The sequence below is a fragment of the Podarcis erhardii genome, assembly GCF_964252035.2.
Source record: "Podarcis erhardii genome assembly, chromosome: 7".
NCBI lineage: Eukaryota > Metazoa > Chordata > Lepidosauria > Squamata > Lacertidae > Podarcis > Podarcis erhardii.
Genome location: NC_138511.1, coordinates 25,967,955 through 25,988,561, shown reverse-complemented (window position 1 = coordinate 25,988,561; position 20,607 = coordinate 25,967,955). Strand labels below are relative to the sequence as shown.

The following is a 20,607-nucleotide window of genomic DNA, read 5'->3' as shown; positions in this document are numbered from 1 at the left end:
CAATATGTTTTGTATGAAATACTTTTACTACTGTCTAGAAAATATAAATTAAGGCCCCAGCATGGCATTTTTTTTTTAAAAAAGCAAAAGCAGGCTGAAACCAACATAGAAACATTATTGCGGGTGGATGAGATGTATTCTGCCAAAATGTTATCATCTCAGGCTTTCCATCCCAATGTAGGGAAAATTCCAAGCACTTTTAATTTCCTTTATTTACAGACTCTGCAGGTGTGACTGCGGACCTGACAACGTACCTGATTCTGACTGATCACAGCCGAAGAAACTCAGAAGTTTCAGGAGCAGCTTCTCCTCGATTTGGACTGTGAACCTGCCAGCTGTGATCATCAGATGCTGGAACGAGAGGGAGGTGTGTTCTTTTCTATCGTGCTATGCACACAACTCTTTATGAAAGCAAACACAGATCACACAAGGAGTTTGCAATCTAAATAAATGCGCTCACAAAAAGACCCGTGACACAACCGTATTTTAAACTCTGCATTCTGAATTTCAGCCTTACAGGGCTTCCACTCGGTAACACATGGATTCAGAATTAATACACGCCCAGAAGGAAGCCTGAGGATTTGAACCAGGTACATATGCCAGGAGGCTGACGAAATGTTAACACATAATACAGATGTTTACCAAAACATTAAACGGGTTCGCATTGCATGAAGTCAACTTTTCGTATCTTCAAATAGGTACAAGAAAAAGATAAAATGAAATGTTGGAAGCACTACAGGGTCAACTTGAACCTTAGGGATGTGGTCCCCAACATAGTGCCCACAAATCTGTTTTACTTTTATCTCCCAACTTTGAGGAAGTTCCCTCTTTTGAGATGTGTGCACACACGTGCTATCAGCTTTCTTTGGTCTGCATTTTATTTGTTCTGTATGTGTCACTTAGGGCATTTTGCCTAGGCTCCTTGTGGGGAGTGTGGGGAAGGCTTCTGAAGATCAGCAGGTCTTCTGTGAAATCGATATTTGGTGGTACCCACAAAATATCCTTAGATTTCCAAATATGGCTCACCCCCAAAGCTGAGATATCCCTTCTGTAGGGGATTCAGCATAGGACGCAGGTGGCGCTGTGGGTAAAACCTCAGTGCCTAGAACTTGCCGATCGTATGGTTGGCGGTTCAAATCCCCGCAGCGGGGTGAGCTCCCGTCTTTCGGTCCCAGCTCCTGCCCACCTAGCAGTTCAAAAGCACCCCTAAGTGCAAGTAGATAAATAGGTACTGCTTTATAGCGGGAAGGTAAACGGCGTTTCCGTGTGCTGCACTGGTGCTGGTTCGCCAGAGCAGCTTTGTCACGCTGGCCACATGACCCGGAAGTGTCTTCAGACAGCGCTGGCTCCCGGCCTCTTAAGTGAGATGAGCGCACAACCCTAGAGTCGGACACAACTGGCCCGTACGGGCAGGGGTACCTTTACCTTTACCTTTTAGGGGATTCAGCATAGAACAAATACAACAAAAAACCTTAAGGTCCCCCAGTGAGATTCGTGGCTGGGTAGGGATTTGAACTCTGGTCTCCCTGGTCCTAGACTGACCGCGCATGTTCAAAATTTTTTTTGTACATCTGTTTTGCTTTGTCTCCAATTCTGTCTACTAGAGGGAGCAATGCCTAGATAGGTACACAGATCCCCTTTCTTCCTAGTTCTGCAGTTCAATAGCCCAAACAATATCCGGTTGTTGGATTACCTTGTATATATCAGTTAAAGGGCTCTTACTGGGAAATTTCATGGCATTCAATTGTAGGGCAGGACCTGTCTCGGTTGCTTCATTTTCACCAGTTTTGGGGGTCAGGAAGAGCATGAAAGGCTGAGTGGTACGAAGGAGCTGGTTGTCCACCTAAACAAGGAGAGAGATGGGGGAGAAGCATCAATATACCTTGAAGTTGCAAAATGAAAAACAGCTTCCAGTGAAAAATGGTACCCTGATGTTGAAATGGGAACACTTTTACAGGTCCCAAAGAAGACCACAATTTACACCTGTGTTGCCTTAGTAGGCACACCAAGTTCTTCACCATTATATCAGTCAACAGCCAAAATGACTCCAGCTAGTTAACACCAGTTATTTCCCATTAGCCAACTTTAAAAGGTCATAGCATGTCATTTTCTAGCACTGCTAGAGTGTTTCGTCTGTTTGGGTGCACAAGTGCCATCTGCTGTTTGCACAGACGCAATTCCATATTTGGGACTGCTTGGCGAACCAGAACATCCTGATCATTGATCTGATTCGAGGGCGAGCTTCCCAAGGGAACAGCGACTGCTCCTTATCAAGAGGAAGACAACCAGAGCCACCCCTGGCAAATCAGCTGTAACCTCCTCCCTCCTGTTTATTTTTCCTTGCGTGTCATATTCACATCTAGCTTATATATTTCCGGGATGAATTTCACTCCAAAGTCTTCTTTCTTTTTGTTCTTCTCTGAGAGTGGACCCATCCAGTTACCTGTATATCCTGTATACTCAGTTCGAGCACTTGACCCGTTGACAGCTGTGTGAAATGGACGTTAATGCCAGTGAAGCTCGCAAACACCAGCTCTTCTGGGGCCTTGTTAACTAAAGATAAACCTATTCCGCCTTCCAATTTCAACTGGACCTACAAACGGAGCAGAAACGAAATGGGTTGAAAAGCATTCACGCAAGGATTAAACCACCAACGTTTCTATTTTTCAACCTGGGGGCTTCAGTTGGGGCCTTTTGCATTCAGAAACACGGTTCACATCCCCTGGAAGTAAAGACTGAGGACCTGTAATTAGAACAACCTAAATTGGGTGTGGGGAACATCAGGGCTGGGGACAAAATGTGGCCGCTGTGCCACATTTGGCTTAGGGTGGTGCTGTGGGTTAAACCACTGAGCCTAGGACTTGCTGATCAGAAGGTCGGCGGTTCGAATCCCCGCGACGGGGTGAGCTCCCGTTGCTCGGTCCCTGCTCCTGCCAAACTAGCAGTTCGAAAGCATGTCAAAGTGCAAGTAGATAAATAGGTACCGCTCCAGTGGGAAGGTTAACGGCGTTTCCGTGTGCTGCTCTGGTTCGCCAGAAGTGGCTTAGTCATGCTGGCCACATGACCCGGAAGTTGTATGCCAGCTCCCTCGGCCAATAAAGCAAGATGAGCGCCACAACCCCAGAGGCGGTCACGACTGGACCTAATGGTCAGCGGTCCCTTTACCCTTTACCTAACTGGCCCTCAGGACTGTCCCACAGACTCTCCCCAGGCCTCACCCCTCACGAACCCTGCCTTTTGCCGTCCTTGAGTGTTTTTGCCTGGGTAAATGCCACAGAGAGATACAAGTTGGAACTTTTACATGGTTGCCACAGCCTTTCAAACAAAGCCAAAAGTCACGTCCATTGCAGTGCCTGCTATTGCCTGTGCCCCGCCCCCCCGAAGGCTGCCATGAGCCGTTACGTTTCTGCATGAACCTCCTTGGCACAAAGCACCCGTTTTGCTCTGGCTCTGTACTTTTGCAGTCTGGGTTCTGTGATTCATCTGCAAGGGACTCCTGTGTGTTATGAAATGCAACCCCAGCTCTTTTGAGTCCATAAACAGGAGTTCCTTGCTGGCTACAGCTTGATGTTTCAGAATTAAAACAGTGAAAGTTATCAGCAGTCGAATTTAGACTGTGAATGCTCCAAGAGGAACTTTCTACATTTCACGATGGGAGCTCTCTCTCTCAGATCCAATCCTATCGGTCTCTGCATCAGGTCTGCAAAGCAGAATTTCTGAAGCACAACGAAGTGCAGTGGCCAATGCCTAATTCAGATTTGAAAATGAGAAGAGTGAGTGAGTGGTCCTTGCTACGCAGCTTTGTCTGTTGAAAAAACAGCAGCAACAGTAACAACCTTCTAACCCCAGATAGCAGCTTTCCTGACTCACTTCCAATTCTTGCTCTGTGTCAGGGTTCTTCAGCTTCCGCAGATCGTGTTCCAGCTCATCCCCTTCGTATGAGAAACGATCATTTCTGCGTTGGTTGAAGTCTGTTATCTAATACAGAATACACTATTAGGATTTTTTTCCCCCTCTACAAGGCCAATTAAATCCACAGGCCTCAAAACAACACCCAGAAACAAAACCTGAAACCTGAAATAGAAAGTTTCAGTAAGAAATTGATGAATTGAAAAGAAACTGGCAGCAACAAAATATCTAATGCAACACTTTGTTCCTAGTTGGTTCTGTATGAACTTTTGCATCTTCAAAGGAGTCCTATATCCGTGTCCCCATCATCTGGTGGGGACACAACACAAGGTCTTCTTGGAGGTGGTGCCCAAGCTATGGAAATCTCAGTGCCAAGTGGTCTGCCTGTTTCTCCCTCTCTTTGCCTTTAAGGCAGCAGCGAGGAACCTGTGACCCACATGCCTCAGCAGAGCAGGTCTCCCCATTTGGCCTGTGAAGCTGGGCTTGCAGGCACTGCCAACAAGCAGAGTCTGCAAATGCTGGTGCCTTTGTAGTTTGATTCCAAAGCACATTTGAGGATGGGGGGGTAGAAACAATTTTGCCATATATATATATATATATATATATATATATATATATATATATAATATAATATAAATATTTATTAGAGTTTTTGAATACAAATGCACCGATAATAAACAATCTTACTTCCATCACAACGTAGTTTCATCACTTCTTTGGACTCCCTCACGTCTCCCGCTCCCATTTACATCGTTTAATTTTGCCTGATATAACTGGGTTGTCAGGTGGCCGACAGGTAGGCAGCCCTGCCCACCTGTAAAAATGGCCCAGGGAGAACTTAAGCATCGTGCCCAAAGGCTTCTGCACCCGTTTTAAATTGTCATTTTAAAACAAAGTAATTGCAAGATGCTTTTCAGAAGCAGGGGCATTCTTTGATAGCTTTTGTTATCGGTTTCTAATTTATTAGCACCGCTGCTATTTATTTCCTGGCTAGTGGGGGGTTTTTTTTTGGGGGGGAGGTGTGGTAATTGTTTTGTTGATAATCGTCAGCCAGCTTTAGTGTCCCCTTTCTGGGTATGGAAAAGCACAATATAAACACTGCTATACTGAAAGATAGCACAGGTACTGGAAGATGCATTAGCTTAATTTGCAAATGTTAAGTCACCGTGCCTATGTCTGAAGAACTTTGGCTGAGGCCATTCCCCCAGTGCCTTGTTTAGCAATGCTCAATATATATGAATGCATATATAAACAGTGGACCTTTGGTGCAGTGGTGTTTCAGCATTTTCTGGAGGTATGACTGGTACAGACATTACAATCTTTTCAATGACGCTTTAAAAATAAAATAAAAAAATCTGGGATTTTTAAAGGCTAATGCTGCTTCAGCCTGCTTTTAGTTTTTATAATGTTTTGCTGCTGAAAAGTTATGAAAGACACTGTGGTTTTCTATTAGCATTCTGTATGACTAACTGTCTATGTTCACTGCGTATCATGTCTGGATGAAGATCGGTTTAGAAATACTGAGTTGTATTCAATGTCAGGCCAACTTAAAAATAGGCCTGGTGAAATGAATGAACGTGAAGGACTCGGCTCAACAGATGTCAATGGGTCTACTCCAAGCATAACTTAGTTATAGAAATAAATCTCCATGGATCAGACGGAGAATTTCCATCACCTGCAGGACTCTGGTTGGGCCATCTGGAATGACCCTGACTACCAAAACTCCCGAGCCAGGCCTCATCTTCTGATTGACAAACTGCTGTTCCGGTGGAACTGGACCTAACATCTCCAGGGACGTATCGGGTCCAAGAACGACTTCTGCTCCGTCATGTAGCCCTGCAATGCCTCCTTTTGCCTAGAAGGAAACAGGAAACAACAGAGAAAGTGGAAAGAGATTAAAACTAAATACAGTGGTACCTTGGGTTACAAACACCTTGGCTTACAAACATTCTGGGTTACAGACTCCGCTAAACCGGAAGTAGTACCTCAGGTTAAGAACTTTACCTCAGGATGAGAATAGAAATTGTGCGGCGACGGCAGCAGCGGGAGCTAAAGTGGTACCTCAGGTTAAGAACGGTTTCAGATTAAGAACGGACGTCCAGAATGAATTAAGTTCGTAACCAGAGGTACTACTGTAGCACTTTCTATTCAGAGCACCTGCATTTTCAAATCTTCGAGCCGATATATTTTAGCTGTCTTGAGAACTTTTCCAGATATTCGTCTTCTTTTTTTTGTCGTTTGCTTTGGTTAGGGGCTCCTAGCAAACTGACTTAAGGTCCAAACCTGTGCAAGTTTGCTTGGAAGGCAGTCCCACTTAAGTGTATGGGACTTACCTGGGAAGTGAATGCACGCAGGACTACAGCCTTAAAAGGCCAGGTAATAATTCAGCAGGACAATCGGGAAAGGAAACACAATGGGCCCAGGTACTAGCACAATATGCCTGTACCAAATTATATTTACTGGGTTTTTCCAGGAACCTAGGAAGTCACCTTATACCAGGACATTGGTCCCTCTAGCTCACTATTGTCTTAAACTTACTGCTGACGGCTCTCTAGGATTTCAGACAAGGGATATTCCCAGGCCTACCTGGAGATGCCGGGGATCAAACCTGGGACCTTATGAATGAAAGGCTGATGCTTGACCACTGAGCCACGGCCTTCCACTTCTTTGCAAAGCACTACAAATAACTACATGGAATTAGGGAGGAAAGGGAGGCAGACAGGGCAAATAGAGGGATCACAAATCCCTTTCATAAAGAATTCTGAACAGTGCATCTGTTATAATATAGCTTACAAATTAATTCCAGATGGATAGCTCAGAGTAGGCAGTCTTTGATCAAAGATCTCTGAGTTACTAAAATACACTCCCCCCACTCTTTTCTCTTTCTCTTTTGGTAAATCAGGTTTGATTCTTAATGACATAGTTTGCATTCTCCCTTTGAAAATCCTTTTCTTGTGGAAAACCAATTCACCGTAATCCTACCAATTTTAAGTTTTTAGCTCAGAGCTTTCTTTTCCGTTAAGCTTCCTATTGTGGCAATCAGTGATGATCACAGAATTTAAGTGAAAAGGTTTTTGGAAACAAAAGCTAGACAAACGTAAATAAAACTAACAAACCACACAGGCCATAAATAATCCCTGAAATGCAAGCATGGTGGCAATGATCAAGTTTTGGCAGAACAGGGATGCTCTGTGGATTTCTTTACTTTCCCTTCTGGGCTGACAAGAGGCCGGGGCAGGCAGAGCTGTCCTGTGCTTTATATCTCAATTCTTATGCTGGTTTGTTGAATTTATTAGTCACTTCTTACAACCAGCAGGGATCCCCGAAGCAATTTGCAGAAAACTTTTTTTTTTAATGCAAAGTAATCAATATAATGACCCCAATGATACAATGCAGAATATAGCAGTGCTTATAAAAGAAACCCCCCAAAACCCCCTCAACGTGAGCTGAAAGCATAAAAGGTCCAACCCTCCCCAATCCAAACCAAGAATGAACACCTGACAGAGAGAAGAAAATCCAGGTCTCTATTGCTGTCCTAGTAGATGGGGAAATAAAAGAATGTTTCTGCTTGGTGCTGAAAAGATAACAATGCTAGTGTCAGGTGAGCTTCCCTGGAAACAGAGTTGTTCTGTGGCTGGAGGTCCACTAGAGAAAAGACCTGCTCCCTGCTATCTGCCGGACCTCTCTGCTAATAGGATCCGGGGGGGGGGGGTAAGCTGCACCCCTTAGCCTGTTTTTATTGGGCGAGAAGAACCCAGAAGAAGAGAAGGGAGGAAGTAGGGGGAAAGCTGCAATGGACAGAGTTGAAAGGAAGGGTGGGGTGCTGGGGAGGACGGGCTGCAGCTCCACGGAAGAAGGTCCAGAAGGTCCCAAGTTCCATCCCTGCCAGCTGGGGAGGACGCCCACCTGAAACACTGGCAAGCTGCTGCCAGTCAGTGCAGGCTCCTGACGTTTTCAGGCATGCAACCCACCTTTAATCAAAGCATCTCTGCGGTGGGGCATCTTGCTGGTGAGGACAGGCAAGTTACTACGACTGACTGAGGTGGCTGAGAACAGTGTGTCACACTCTTTGCTTCGGCCGCCGATTTTGGCCATTGGTCATGGATGCTTTAGCTTAAGAGTCCTGCATTTCAGGGGGTTGGACAAGGTGACATTTGGGGTCCCTTCCAATTCTACAATCCTTTTCTTGATATATTTTTTTTACCATAGTATTTGTCAGGCGGTCGTGCCCACTGATCCGAGCTTGGATCAGGCTGCGACTCAGCCATCAGTCTGGACCCACCCGTCGAAGAGCAGTGGTGTGGAAGACAAATAGCCTAAGCCAATGTAAGGTGACTCCCTAGGTTTCCATGAAAGCTCTAGGCAAGACATTTGTTCAGACCTCTTGCCGGAGAAACCCGTTCCTCCCCCTGCACCCGGCTGGGTATGGAGGGAGAGAAGAAGATGGGGCTGCAGAAAGAGAGGAAGAGGAGTAAGTGGCAAAGAACAAGAGGGAGATTGGTTGGGAAGGGGAAGATCTCACTCTTCCCTGATGGTCTCTTAACTTTGATCCCTGACCAAGAACCCCAAGGAAATGTGTCTCTCAAAACAAGAAAGGTTCCCCATGCCAGCTATAGCGCAGAATGACCGTGTGTGTTAAGTTAAGCTCAACTGGAGAGTGACTAGGTTCAGGGCCACCCTGCGAGTTCCAGAACACAGCTCTCCCACCCAGCTCTCCACATTATATGGCTGGTCCTGAGCTACCACAGAAAGCTGGCGGCAGTTAAAAAGCCTTTGTCTTTGAGCTACTCATGCGCTGCAAATTAAAATCAGGCCTATGGATCAACCCGTACCTTTGCCCTGGCAGAAATGTTCCAATGAAATGCAGAAGTTGGATGAAATAACGCCCCGAAGGCAGTGGGTGGCTTGTGGCTTACTGAACAGATTCCTGGGATTCCTGGTTAATTGTTGTTGTTTTTAACAAATCACGGGCTTTTTCAGACCTAGGGCCACATTCCCTTTAGGGAAACTTTCTGGGGGCCACGTGCCAAGGCCAGAGGCAAAAGTGGGCAGAACAAGGAATGTAACACCTTACTGCTGTGCAGTAGAGAACTTTCTACACACACCCCGTCTCCATCCTCCACCCGGGCAAGCAAGAAACATTTTCATAGGACCTTTCCCAGCCAGGCACAAATGGTCAAGTAAGGTGTAAAGCAAGTATGGATATAACCCAGGCAAAGTCCTAAGGACCAGACAGAGAGGCCTGGAGGGCTGCTTCTGGTCCCCAAGCCCAGAGTTCCCAAGCCCCGTTAAGAGGATTTACAAAGGGCTGGTCCTTGTTCACCTCGAGAGACATCCAGGGAAAAAAAACACCCAATGCCAACCTGAACGACAAGCCCGTGCATGCCACAGACGAGCTTCCCATCCCGAAAACTCCAGGTCTGTGTTGTGCTACGCCGCCGGTCCGGCTTTCTCAGCATCAGCGGTTCATACCTGAAAAAGCAAAACAAATTCATCTGTGCACCATTTGTTTTCCCCCAGGTTTTTTTTTTTTATGATCTGTGCATTTTAGTTTATTTCATTTCCACCCACCCACAATGCTAATTTACAGAAAGGCTGTTGCCCTCTGATGAGCAGTGGGATGCACTGTTTTTTGCAAGTAAGGCCGACAACTACTCACAGAAATTCGCTCCCCCCAAGAGGTAGCGACGGACATCAGCTTTAAAACTGTTTACCTACCTCTCTCTATCCTTCATCTAGACAAGCACCAAATTTCAAAGGCACATTCCAGCCAGGCAAAAAACCCATAAAACAAAAAAACAAAAAAACCACAAAACACTCAAGGAGGGCACAAAAGAGGAAAGTGAAAGTGTTTGTAGCCTTAAAGGTAAAGGGACCCCTGACCATTAGGTTCAGTCGTGACCAACTCTGGGGTTGCGGCAATCATCTCGCTTTATTGGCCGAGGGAGCCGGCGTACAGCTTCCGGGTCATGTGGCCACCATGACTAAGCTGCTTCTGGTGAACCAGAGCAGCATGCTTTCAAACTGCTAGGTTGGCAGGAGCAGGGACCGATGAAGGGGAGCTCACCCTGTTGCGGGGATGCAAACCGCCAACCTTCTGATCGGCAAGTCCTAGGCTCTGTGGTTTAACACAGCGCCACCCGCGTCCCTCCGTGTGTGGCCTTAGGCGTGATTTAAAGGCCGAACAAGTGCCAGCTTCATAACTAGTGCATTTTCTTCCTCTGCCCAATTTATTTTTCACCCTGCAAGAGTGCCCCTCCTGACAGCAATAATGCAATTACATTTTGGGAAGCAACACAGAACAACTGATAAGGCAGAATTATGTGTGTACAGTTTGGTAATAATCCACCACTAACGCACCAATGCACCATCAATGACATGTCGCAGGATACACCTACACTTTGGCAATTCTGATCCCAACCTCCTTTTGTTAACACGAGTGAGCTCCGCATTAGGAAGCCCATTGGGATGTTTGCAGACCTGTTGTCTGTGACGGCAGCCAGGCCTGCGATGTCCAGGATCAGAGAGGATTCTGTGGAACGGGGAGGGGACGGCTTGTTCGGATGGTGAGGAACCGCAGAGCCCTCATGGCAAAGCATCCCGGTGCCCGTCATCCTCCACAGCTGGGAGCGCTTTCCCGGCTCCTGAGAAGAAAACAGCAGCGAGGAAGAGATGGGATCACAAGCAGCTCAAGGCGCCCGCTTTTGTGTTCAGAACGAGGCAGTTTCTCTCCACAGACTATTGAGCTTCATACCTTTTTCTTTAATATGACTCTCTGCGTCTTCAGAGAAACATCCAGGACAAGTTCAGCACAATCCACATCCTTATTCGAAGCCACGGGCCTCCCGGTTTCCTCCTGCAGTCTAGAATTGGAAGGAAATTGATTAGGTGCTCATGCAGAGAAGGGTTCCAACACTCAGAAGGAGCATAGATGTTTTAATGTTATCAGACTTCTTACAAGTGGTGAGAAGAAAGGTAACTTTTACAGGAAAGCAAAAGCACAGGCAATTCTTTAGAATGCTCCTGGTAGTAGCTGCAGAGGCTGCCCATTAGGGTAGATGGAAGTGTGCCCCACCAGTGTAAGCAAGCCTGCCTGCCAGCCTGCCTTCTTACATTTTAAGCCCAGGAGGTTGGCACTACCTGTCATTTTCTTCCTCCTTAGTCTCCGTGTTGCCCATTCAGAAGAGAAGAGGCCGATGGGCTGAAACTAGAACTAGCTGCCAGTCATTGCCACTACTGTCTGGGCTTCTCCCCTACCCGTTCTAGTAGGGATGAGCTACCACTGGATATTATTATAATTATACTTATTATTATTAATTTATTTGTACCCTGCCCATCTGGCTGGGTTTCCCCAGCCACTCTGGGTGGCTTCCAACATTAAAACATCAGTCATTAAAAACTTCCCTAAACAGGGCTGCCTTCAGATGTTTTCTAAATGTCAGATAGTTGTTTATTCCTTTGACATCTGATGGGAGGGCATTCCACAGGGCGGGTGCCACTACCGAGAAGGCCTGGTTCCCTGTAACTTAGCTTCTTGCAAGGAGAGAACCGACAGAAGGCCCTTAGTAGTGGATCTCAGTGTCCAGGCAGAAGGATGGGGGTGGAGACACTCCTTCAGGTATACTTTTAAAATGTTTCTGAGCAGTACAGGGCTAGAGATGCCTTTCCTTTCCTTCTGGTTAGTGATGTGTGACTGTATAACTAAGAAGTTTGGGCGCACCACATTACGATACGCTGTAAGGGATAGTAACAAGCAAAGACAGGCAGGCCCCTGCCCCAAGGAGGTTGCATTCTGAAACATCAACAGTGGGGGAAGAAAAAAGTGAGGAAGATTCATGTTCAGGGGACGAACAGGAGCAAGTGCAGTTTCACAGTCTCTGTTTTAAATGGATTTCTGCTTCAAATGGCGAGGTTTCCTAGATTCACAGAATGGTCATTGGTGAATCAAATCACTCACTTTCAGCCCAAGATGAGCATTATGACCTCATAGTTGGCTCCGAATGGAAACTGAGCCAAAGACGGCCTCTTTCCCACCACCACAGTGTCCTTCCTACTTCCCCCATGCCCTGAATGCTGCTGTGGTGTTATTCCAGGCACCCTAAGGAAGATCTTCAACACTGCCTGTGCTGCTTCTGCAGTCTTTTTTTTTGGGGGGGGGGGAGAAGGAAGCTTCCACTGTAGCAGCCACTTCCAGGTAAGGAGGCTGGGCTTGGGGAGACTTACTACATTCTAAATATGTTACCTAGTTATGAGTCCTGTTATAAGCTCCTCCCACAATAAAGCTATCAATAGTTCTTTTTAAAAGCTTGCTCATTTTAACAAAGTGCCTTATTCTGCCTCTGGCTTATGAATGTGAAAACAATTCTTAGGCTACAGTCCTAGAACTGATTTTTTATTTTTCTTTAAGCTGCTCCAACAGCCATTTCGTTAAAGGGGGGGGGGGTATAAACACTGCAAATAAATGATGTTTAAAAAGAGAGGTTACCCCGAGAAAGTGTACGTTGCAGCAATATAAATGAAGTTCTCATAATAGAGCTGCTTGCTGTCTTGGAAGTCATCCATGCTGCAGCTGATTTCGGAGGAGCCGGCTCCTTTGACGGTCAGGGTTATGTAAGGCAGAAGGGTGGGCTCGTCCCAGGCATAATCTAAAGAGGTTGTTGGCTTGACTTCTGTGCTGAGCCGTGGTTCTGCAACACCGTGCTGAGCAAAGACGATCGGGACCTAGAGCAACGGGGATGTCACAAAGGGGTGAACCATTAGCACCAAGTCCCAGAAACGTTTTTGTTACAGGCCGTTATGCTACGAAATGGTCCGTCACCTTGGAAAAGTTGTCTATGCGGAACGGGGGTGGTAACTGGATGGTGTCGCTGAATGAAACACGGTATGTAGCTCCCTTCAGAGTGATTTCTACTCGTAAGAAGTAGCATTTCCCAAGGGTGTCCCTGCAGAAAACAGAACCAGTCTGGTTAGTGTCACATACCAGGAAAGCACCTTGCAAAACCAATAGGTTTAAGTAGTGGCTCACAGTTTCAAATCCTCATGAAGGTGAGAGCTAGAAATCAACAATGCTTTCACATGCCGGAATACCTGTCCCAAATATCGGCACATCCAAAGATAATGGGCTCGCATAAATTCCAGGTGTAATGTGAACTTAGAATTAACTTAGAATCAATGCACTGTCAATGAAGAAACCTAGATTTGTCTACTTTTGCTCCAGGGTTGTCCGAGCCCAGGGACTGTCTGGAAGACAGAGGTCATGGAGAGGGAAACTCTTAAGGTCAAGCAAGCAAGGCAGAGTAGATCCGATGAGGAGGGAGAAATCACACACACAGCTATCAGCCGATGGCCAGTATATCTGTGGTTCTCTTTTGCCTGACTTTCTGGAGCTCATTTCGGAGGAGGTGGCTATAATAGATAGGAATTCCCTGCTCTCTAGAATCACGATGGTAAGCCCATGTCAAATTCTGTCTTGCACAACAACTACTAAGGAGTATGCCTACACATGTGTTTTAGATGTATTAAAGCAGCAGCATCCACACGACCGAAACTACCTCATATTGATATGGAAGGAATTGTTTTTGTTGACTTCAAAGCCTCCAGACCAAATGCAGTTTGGGACATCCATGAGCCGGACGCAAAGCAGCTGGTCGTAATCATTGCGCGGCCAGTGGAACACGACACTGGAGCCAGGGAGGGTGGAGATGTAGCCATCTGGGTTCGATGTGCCCTGAAACAACATGCATCAGCCAACAGCATTTACCAATAACCATTTTGCATGGCTCCAAGGCGAGCAATCAGTTGTTGGTTTTCCTTAACCCACATAAAGAAATCACAGGGCACGCCTAAATGTTAGTTAGCACGAAGAACAACCAGTCTACCTGAAGGACAGATTTCCTTTGGATTGGCATTATTTACATCAACACCACATGGTGCTCTGTCCCTGTTCTGTGCCCAGTACAGAGTCCTTCCACTGCCAGGCCCTAGAGGGCTAGTTAACTTATTGAGGGCTTATTATACAAGGCTGGAAGACTCTTATGCAGTAACACTAAAACTGCTTAGAGGGAATGGAAGCTTTCTTACCTGTCCCCTGGCAAATGCCCGCTGTGCAAAGGCAAGCTTGTGCATGGATTTATTATCTAGCAGGTAGCGAGGGGCAAACGTTACCATACAGGTGTCAATGTAGCGACCTCTGCCCTTCTTGACATCGATACCTGGTAATAAATACAGCCACAGTTAGAACATGCAGCATCTGGGGCTCCACAGCCTTAAAAAGAAATTTAGGCATTTTATTGATTTTCCCAGCAACTGGTATTCAAGAGCATTACTGTGACTGGCCATGGAGGCAGAGCATAGCCAATATGACCAGTAACCATTGATAGCTTTCTCCTCCTCCATGAGTTTGCCTGATCCTCTTTTTAAAGCCATCAGTCGGTGGCCATCCCTGCTTCCTGTGGGAGTGAGTTCCGTAGGTTAGCTATGCGTTGCAGGAAGAAGGACTTCCCCTCTCCAATCGATAGGGCTGGTTTAGAAACAGTGGAGTTGGTCTAATAAAATATGGTTTATCAGTAAAAGTACTATGCTGCCACACACAACTCGCTTCTCAGTCCAGCGGCGTAACACAGTCCGATAGCAAAGACTGATGCCATTTAGTTATTATTTAGTTTAAGTACTTATATGATGCAGTTTACAGGACAATCCATTTGCGATGCTTCTGGACAAGACGTCTGCCCAAAGGTATTATTTTTACCCGTCTACCTGTAATCCATACTGCAGTGGCTATCTGTCAAAGTTGGTCCTAGACCTTATACCTCCCTCCACTTCCCCATCTTGTAGAGAGTTTGGAATCTGGCAACAGACATAGACGACTATTCAACTTTCCATTCACCAAAACCCTTCACAGCTGCATGACAGGCAGCAATTCAGAGGGCTGTGGAACTGGATCCAAGCACAATGAAGAGGCAGTTTCTTCTTCTGCTGCTGCTTCTCCCTCCTTTCTTATGGCTTAGGGGCAGTTATGGGGAATCTTTGGCCTTCCAGATGTTGCAGAACTACAATTGCCACCTACCCTGGCTTTGCTTTCTGGGGCTGATGGGAGTTGTAGTTCAGCAGCATCTGGCAGGCCAAAGATTCCCTACTCCTTGCATAGGGAAATAAGGTAACGTCAAATCATGCTTTATGATTCTGGCTTGTCTCTGTAAACCCTACCCACCATTAATCAGAATTTCAGGCTCAGGCCAATAATAAATCACAGTTAATGGGAAAGCTTCTGATCTCTTTGCCTGAAATTCATGCAGGTTAACAATAATCCAGAATGTATCACTGAATCCAAACCAAACCACTGTCTCTTGAATTTTGTGACTACAGTAAGCTGCTTTAGAATGCAAACTGCTTTAGAATCAACAAACAAGTAAATTATTTAATATGACCTCAATTATTAGCCATACAAGTTCTTACCAATGTTATAAATAAGGCCTGGCCGGTTTCCTTGTTGGATCACTTTAAGGGCTCTGACCCCACTGCCTCCATCCAGCGAGAAGCCTTGGCACCAACCGGGCATACCTTCAGGGTGGATTCCTCTTCCAACTCTCATTGTGCAACTGCAGCAAGGAAGACAATGAGATATACTAGTTCAGCAATCCATACGATTCTGCTGATTTAGACGAGCCTTAAGAACCTACAGTGCAGTCTGGACCCAATTAAATGGTCATATTTCAGTTGTCACAGAATCAATTTTCCAATTTGACTACGACATTTTGCCACTGCACGGTTCTCTCGCAACAGCTCATCACCAAAGCTTACAGGTTTGGCTGTTCTTTGTCAGCATAACAGAAGAGGAGAGGGCTCAGGCTTCTGGCCAGCTCATGTTCTTCAAACTGGCCTGCTGCATCGATCTTGGCATTATCTTGTCTGAAGATCAGCGGCAACCCTTTAAAAAGAAACCAACAAGATGGCCGTTAGCCTCTGAATCTGAACTTTAATGCTTTGTTAGTTGCATCATCACAGAACTAGATGGACTCGCTTATTCTGTGTGTATCATTTAAACATTGCTTTAAAACCAATTTCCTTATCTTGTCATGGGAAAAGGAAACTAATCCCCTCGTGCAACAGGTAAACCCACCTTTCCAAAAAAAAAAAAAGTAGGCATGTTTTAGTAAATCTAAAAGAAGGATGACATTCTGTTAAGGTCTAACTGCTTTTAAATTAGCCAGTGCATTTTGCTTTCTAGAGCAGGAATATTAAAGGATTTTGTACTGCGCCTCCGAAATTCTGCATCCATGGGTTTAAAAAAAGAGAGGGTCTTATGTGGTTGTATTCCTGAAGCTACCATCCTATTCACGAGTAAGCACCGCTGAAGTAAATGGCCTCAAACTCTCTAAACCATACCAAAGCGCCAGCATTGAAGAAGAAAAAGGTTTGTTTGTGCAAAATCTTTGAAAATCCAGAGAAAACAACCACACAGGATAGCAAATAAGACCTGGTAGGCATTACTGAAGCCTGGTGGGATGAGACTCATGACTGGAATGTAGGAATTGAGGGATATAGCCAGTTCAAAAGGAATAGACCAAAGAGGGAGGGAGGAGCTACTGGGTATGATCCCATGGTCAGAAATACTCAATGAACTGCAAGCCTGGAATGCATACCAGATTGGTGGGGGCAAGCAGATGAGGGGTGGACAGTTCCAGCTCTCTCACTGGGCAGAGCATCAATGACTGGGTATTTGTATTCAGATTACGTTTTTAACATGATTTGTGTATTTTGATTACTGTTTTAATATTCTGGTTGTAAATTGCTTTAAGGAATCTTTGTGGTGAGAAGCAATTATCAAATTCAGTAAGCCTAACCTAACCTAAGCAGACCTCTCATTTTCAGGTGAGGAATTCTTACATCCGTAAGAAGTTAGGCCAGATTTACCTGTTTTGTTGAGGAGCCAATACGGTGCTGAAATAAATATCTTCAAGGACCCTTCAGCGCGACACACGATCCTTATGGTGAGATTCATCTGCCGCTTGTTAACATCGTACATTCGCATCCGCACAATGTAGTTCTGTGTTCCGGGGGGTATTAAAAGCTCTTTGCACTGTGGAAAGTTTTCAAGGGAGACTCCTGAAATTGAAAAGAAAGAAATGTGTGCTCTCTTCTTGACCGTTCTTGTGGGGCACCTTTCTCCATTTGGGGGAGATTGGAGAGCAAAGTAAGAAACCCATTTTTTATTTTTTGTAAATGGTGTCCTCCCTTCCAACAACTGCACTGTATGAGCAAAGGTGATAGCCACGGTGTGACTTGAATCCTGGAACATCCAGACAGTGCATCCAAAGTACAATTTTTAAAAGTTGTTTTTAAAAAACAATCAGTTACTTCCAAGGATCTCTCTTGGGATAACAAGGGATAAAGGGACCTTTGGCAGCCATAGCAAACTTGTGCTTTGGTCTTGACATCCTATAGCTTAAGCCACAAATAATCCCAGGGGGCCTTACCAAGCTCGATGTTCTGCGAAGTGTCGGCTGTATGCAGTACCGCCTCTTTCCCAGGTTTCAGGGTCCCGTTAATGGGCATCCCTTTCACGTAAAACTCAAGTTCACAAGGCAGCAGGTTACAGAGCACCACGGTTGGAAGGAGATAAATGGTGTGTCCGGGCTGCCTGAAAATCTGCTTAGCGCTGTCGGAAAAGATGTTGGAGGGCATGTAATCTGGGTAATTCTCTTTCTTTATGGCGACACAAAACCTGTAAGGGAAAGGCAAGATACGTATGAAGAAACGCCTAAGAGTCACGGATGTTGCCTTTTGAAGAAATGCTTTTATATGTTTTCCCCACTCTCCGGAGTGCTGTGGGGCATCTCTGAGGTGCTACCAAATTTTTGCAACTCCTTCTCCTAAAGAAGCTCAAGGCTGGACTTCAGGCAGCAGGTCAAGGCGGCCCATTTTAGGAGAAACTGCCTGTAGCAACAATTCTATTCATCGTATTGTTTGGTTTGCTGTTTCACGCAATGCTGTGTTTCTTTTTGTAAAAAAAGCAGAAAAGTCGCAGGGTCAACAACACAAATTAGGTAGCACAGCCAGCTACTCATCTGCCATCAAATGGTAGCCTGTCCATATTTCTCCCTCCCATGTGATGGTTTCTTTTCACTACCCTTGGAGCAAAATGGACAGATCTCAAACACAAAACACCTCGGCCATGTTGTTTTCTAAATACTTCCTTTTCTTCATTTCTCGATAGCCTCTGCCAGCATACAACACTGTTTCTATTAGGAACAGGAGAAGCAAACAGTGCAGTTTCCCCAAGACCCAAGTCACCTGAAGAAACGGCTGTTTTCAGACTCCATCGCATGGCACTCTCGTTTGCTGCTGCTGACCTCCGAGGTCTTCTGCACATTTGTCCAGTGGATCGGAGACTTGCAGAAGAAAACTCCCATCCCCTTCGGCCTGGCCTGAAGTCGCCAGGATGTCAGATGCAGGGGAATAGCAAAGGAATCCCCCGGCATGACCGAAGGCAGCACTACAGGCTCTGCAACCAAATGAGAAATGCAAAATATGCTTGCAATACATCAGTTTCAGGACAGACAGAAGCGCAGAGCGCATAGTTGAAATGACCAATCTGCTCCTGCAAGAGGCAGTGATGGCCGCCAGATTGGATGGTTTTAAAAGAGGATTAGACAAATTCATGGAGGAGAAGCCTATCAATGGCTGCTGGTCACAACGACTATGCTCTCTCCCTTCTGCTGTCAGAAGTAGCATGCCTCTCAATACTAGCTGAAGGAATCACAAAGGGGAGAAGGCTGATGCCCTCAGGTCCTGCTTGCAGGCTTTCCAGAAACATATGGCATCTGGCCTGTGAGGACAGGACGCTGGACTATATGGACCTTTGGCCTGACTTAAAAGCAGAGCTCTTTTTACATTCACCCTTCAAAGGAGAACCTCTGCTCTGAACTGTCTCATGGGTCTCGCCTTTCTCTTACACTGCTGGGCCTTTTGGCCTCAATTTGTATCACAGTATCTCAGATTCCTCCTACCCCCCTTTGCTTTTCTGTCTTTATCTAAGGGCATGTCGGTGTGTGTGTGTGTGTGTGTGTGTGTGTGTGTGTGAATGGAAGGCTACAGTTCATGCTTTTGGCCCACAAAGACTGAAGCTACAGTACGTAAGTCTTCAACAGTGCAGTTCTACGCATGCACGTCCCACTATACTTAATGGAGCATACTGCAAGGTACACAGGCTTGCAGCACTCAGGTGTCTATGTGGGGTGTAAGCAGGAATAGGAACCTGCCTTCTACGGAGTCAGGTTAATGGCTCAGTACTATCCATGCTTGAGTGATAGGAGCTTCCCAGGGTTTCAGACGGGGGACAGCCTCACTCCTACCCAAAGAAGCCAGGGATTGAATGTAGGACCTTCTGCATGCAAAGCAGATGGTGCTCTACCAATGATCTCTATTGGGGGCTGAAAGAAGAATTCCTTAAGCATGGCTATCTTACACCACTGGTCATATTAAGAATCCACAAAAGGAAAGCATCCTGCCTCAGACACTGCAGTTCTACAGGACCTTAAAAAATGAAGACACACACTTACTGTCTGGTGCTGAAGGGCTGTCTAGCCTGAGTTCCATAGGCGTCTCCAGTTTGTTTTTCACAATCAAGGCCGAACGGACAGTTATTACCTTCCGAGCGCTGCCTTCCATGGTGACTGCAAATACTACTCGGACTGGAGGCAATGAAGAAAACTGCAAAAATACAGGACTTATCAGTGGGGGTGCCAAGACCTTTGGAACTCCCTTCCTATTGACTTGTATGACCATTTATATGAGCCCTGAAAACCTTCCTCTTCAATCCTGCATTAAACTGAGATCACAATTAGCTTGGCAGTTACAAAGCTGCTTCTGAAATAATGCCCTATGTTTGGCTAATGCGGCTATTAGATCGTTATATTTTGCCTTGCTCTTGTTTGTACACTGTTTTATGGGGGCGTAGGCCTAAAAGAAATATAAAATACAAATTTTCTGTTTGATTTAAATGTCTGCTTTATTTACCCAAGCATTCCTAGAAAATAATGCTGATCAAAACACATACATGTTGGAATTCTGAAGGATTTCCTTTTTAAAAAAATCCTTATATAGTCTTGCACCCATGGACCACTTTCACCCACCCACCCCGCCTGCTTAAACATCCTTTTATAGATGTGGCCATTAATGTTCTGCTTGAATGTCCAGAGATTTTTAACTGCCAACAGTTATTAAAAGTGTCAAGGGGGGGGGGACTACAATACAACTAAGATGTTAAAAAGTAAGCTAAAAGCAGTCATGGATATATCCACTCTAAGCATGATGTCAAGTCCTGTGACTCTTTCTTCTGTATCTGCTTTGCCAAACAACTTTGATACTCAAATGAAATGAGATTCATCCCAATGCCTCAGAAGAATGCCCCTCTTAATGTATATTGTACACACCGCAAAGCTCAAGGGAGAATTTGCTACTCACATAAACATGTGGATGTATGATGTTTGTTCTGCTAATTGGGCTGCCAACCTAGGAAAGAAAAAGTAAAGCCGAAAACAGCCATTAAGAAGCTTGCCAGCTCTTCACAGAGGATGGTATTTCTCTGATAGACAGTAGACAAATAGCAACCCGTAGAAAGGGCTGGGGAGGTTAGCAAATGAAAGGGGAGCGTCTTTTTCCTTCCGCCTTTCAAGAAATATGTCCATTGCCAGAAAA

The 20,607-nt window shown here is 45.5% G+C and overlaps 1 protein-coding gene across 12 annotated transcripts in view; it reads right to left on the bottom strand.

Annotated features, from left to right (window-relative positions):
* Positions 1 to 20,607, bottom strand: part of VPS13D (vacuolar protein sorting 13 homolog D) — a 120,437-nt gene that overhangs the window by 39,944 nt on the left and 59,886 nt on the right. For 11 of the 12 annotated variants that reach the window (XM_081870637.1, XM_081870636.1, XM_081870632.1 and 8 more), the window contains 19 exons: positions 20,374 to 20,421; positions 19,470 to 19,620; positions 18,202 to 18,412; positions 17,385 to 17,632; positions 16,822 to 17,013; positions 15,709 to 15,835; positions 15,364 to 15,506; positions 13,990 to 14,120; positions 13,461 to 13,636; positions 12,728 to 12,851; positions 12,395 to 12,630; positions 10,664 to 10,772; positions 10,390 to 10,553; positions 9,273 to 9,381; positions 5,585 to 5,764; positions 3,871 to 3,978; positions 2,444 to 2,593; positions 1,694 to 1,843; positions 255 to 351 (listed from right to left, as the gene is read on the bottom strand). In XM_081870637.1, coding sequence (XP_081726763.1) covers positions 255 to 351; positions 1,694 to 1,843; positions 2,444 to 2,593; positions 3,871 to 3,978; positions 5,585 to 5,764; positions 9,273 to 9,381; positions 10,390 to 10,553; positions 10,664 to 10,772; positions 12,395 to 12,630; positions 12,728 to 12,851; positions 13,461 to 13,636; positions 13,990 to 14,120; positions 15,364 to 15,506; positions 15,709 to 15,835; positions 16,822 to 17,013; positions 17,385 to 17,632; positions 18,202 to 18,412; positions 19,470 to 19,620; positions 20,374 to 20,421 — 2,854 coding nt within the window. Of the gene's footprint in view, positions 1 to 254; positions 352 to 1,693; positions 1,844 to 2,443; positions 2,594 to 3,870; positions 3,979 to 5,584; positions 5,765 to 9,272; positions 9,382 to 10,389; positions 10,554 to 10,663; positions 10,773 to 12,394; positions 12,631 to 12,727; positions 12,852 to 13,460; positions 13,637 to 13,989; positions 14,121 to 15,363; positions 15,507 to 15,708; positions 15,836 to 16,821; positions 17,014 to 17,384; positions 17,633 to 18,201; positions 18,413 to 19,469; positions 19,621 to 20,373; positions 20,422 to 20,607 lie in introns of those variants that run through there. The other variant, XM_081870635.1, reaches the window with a different exon arrangement.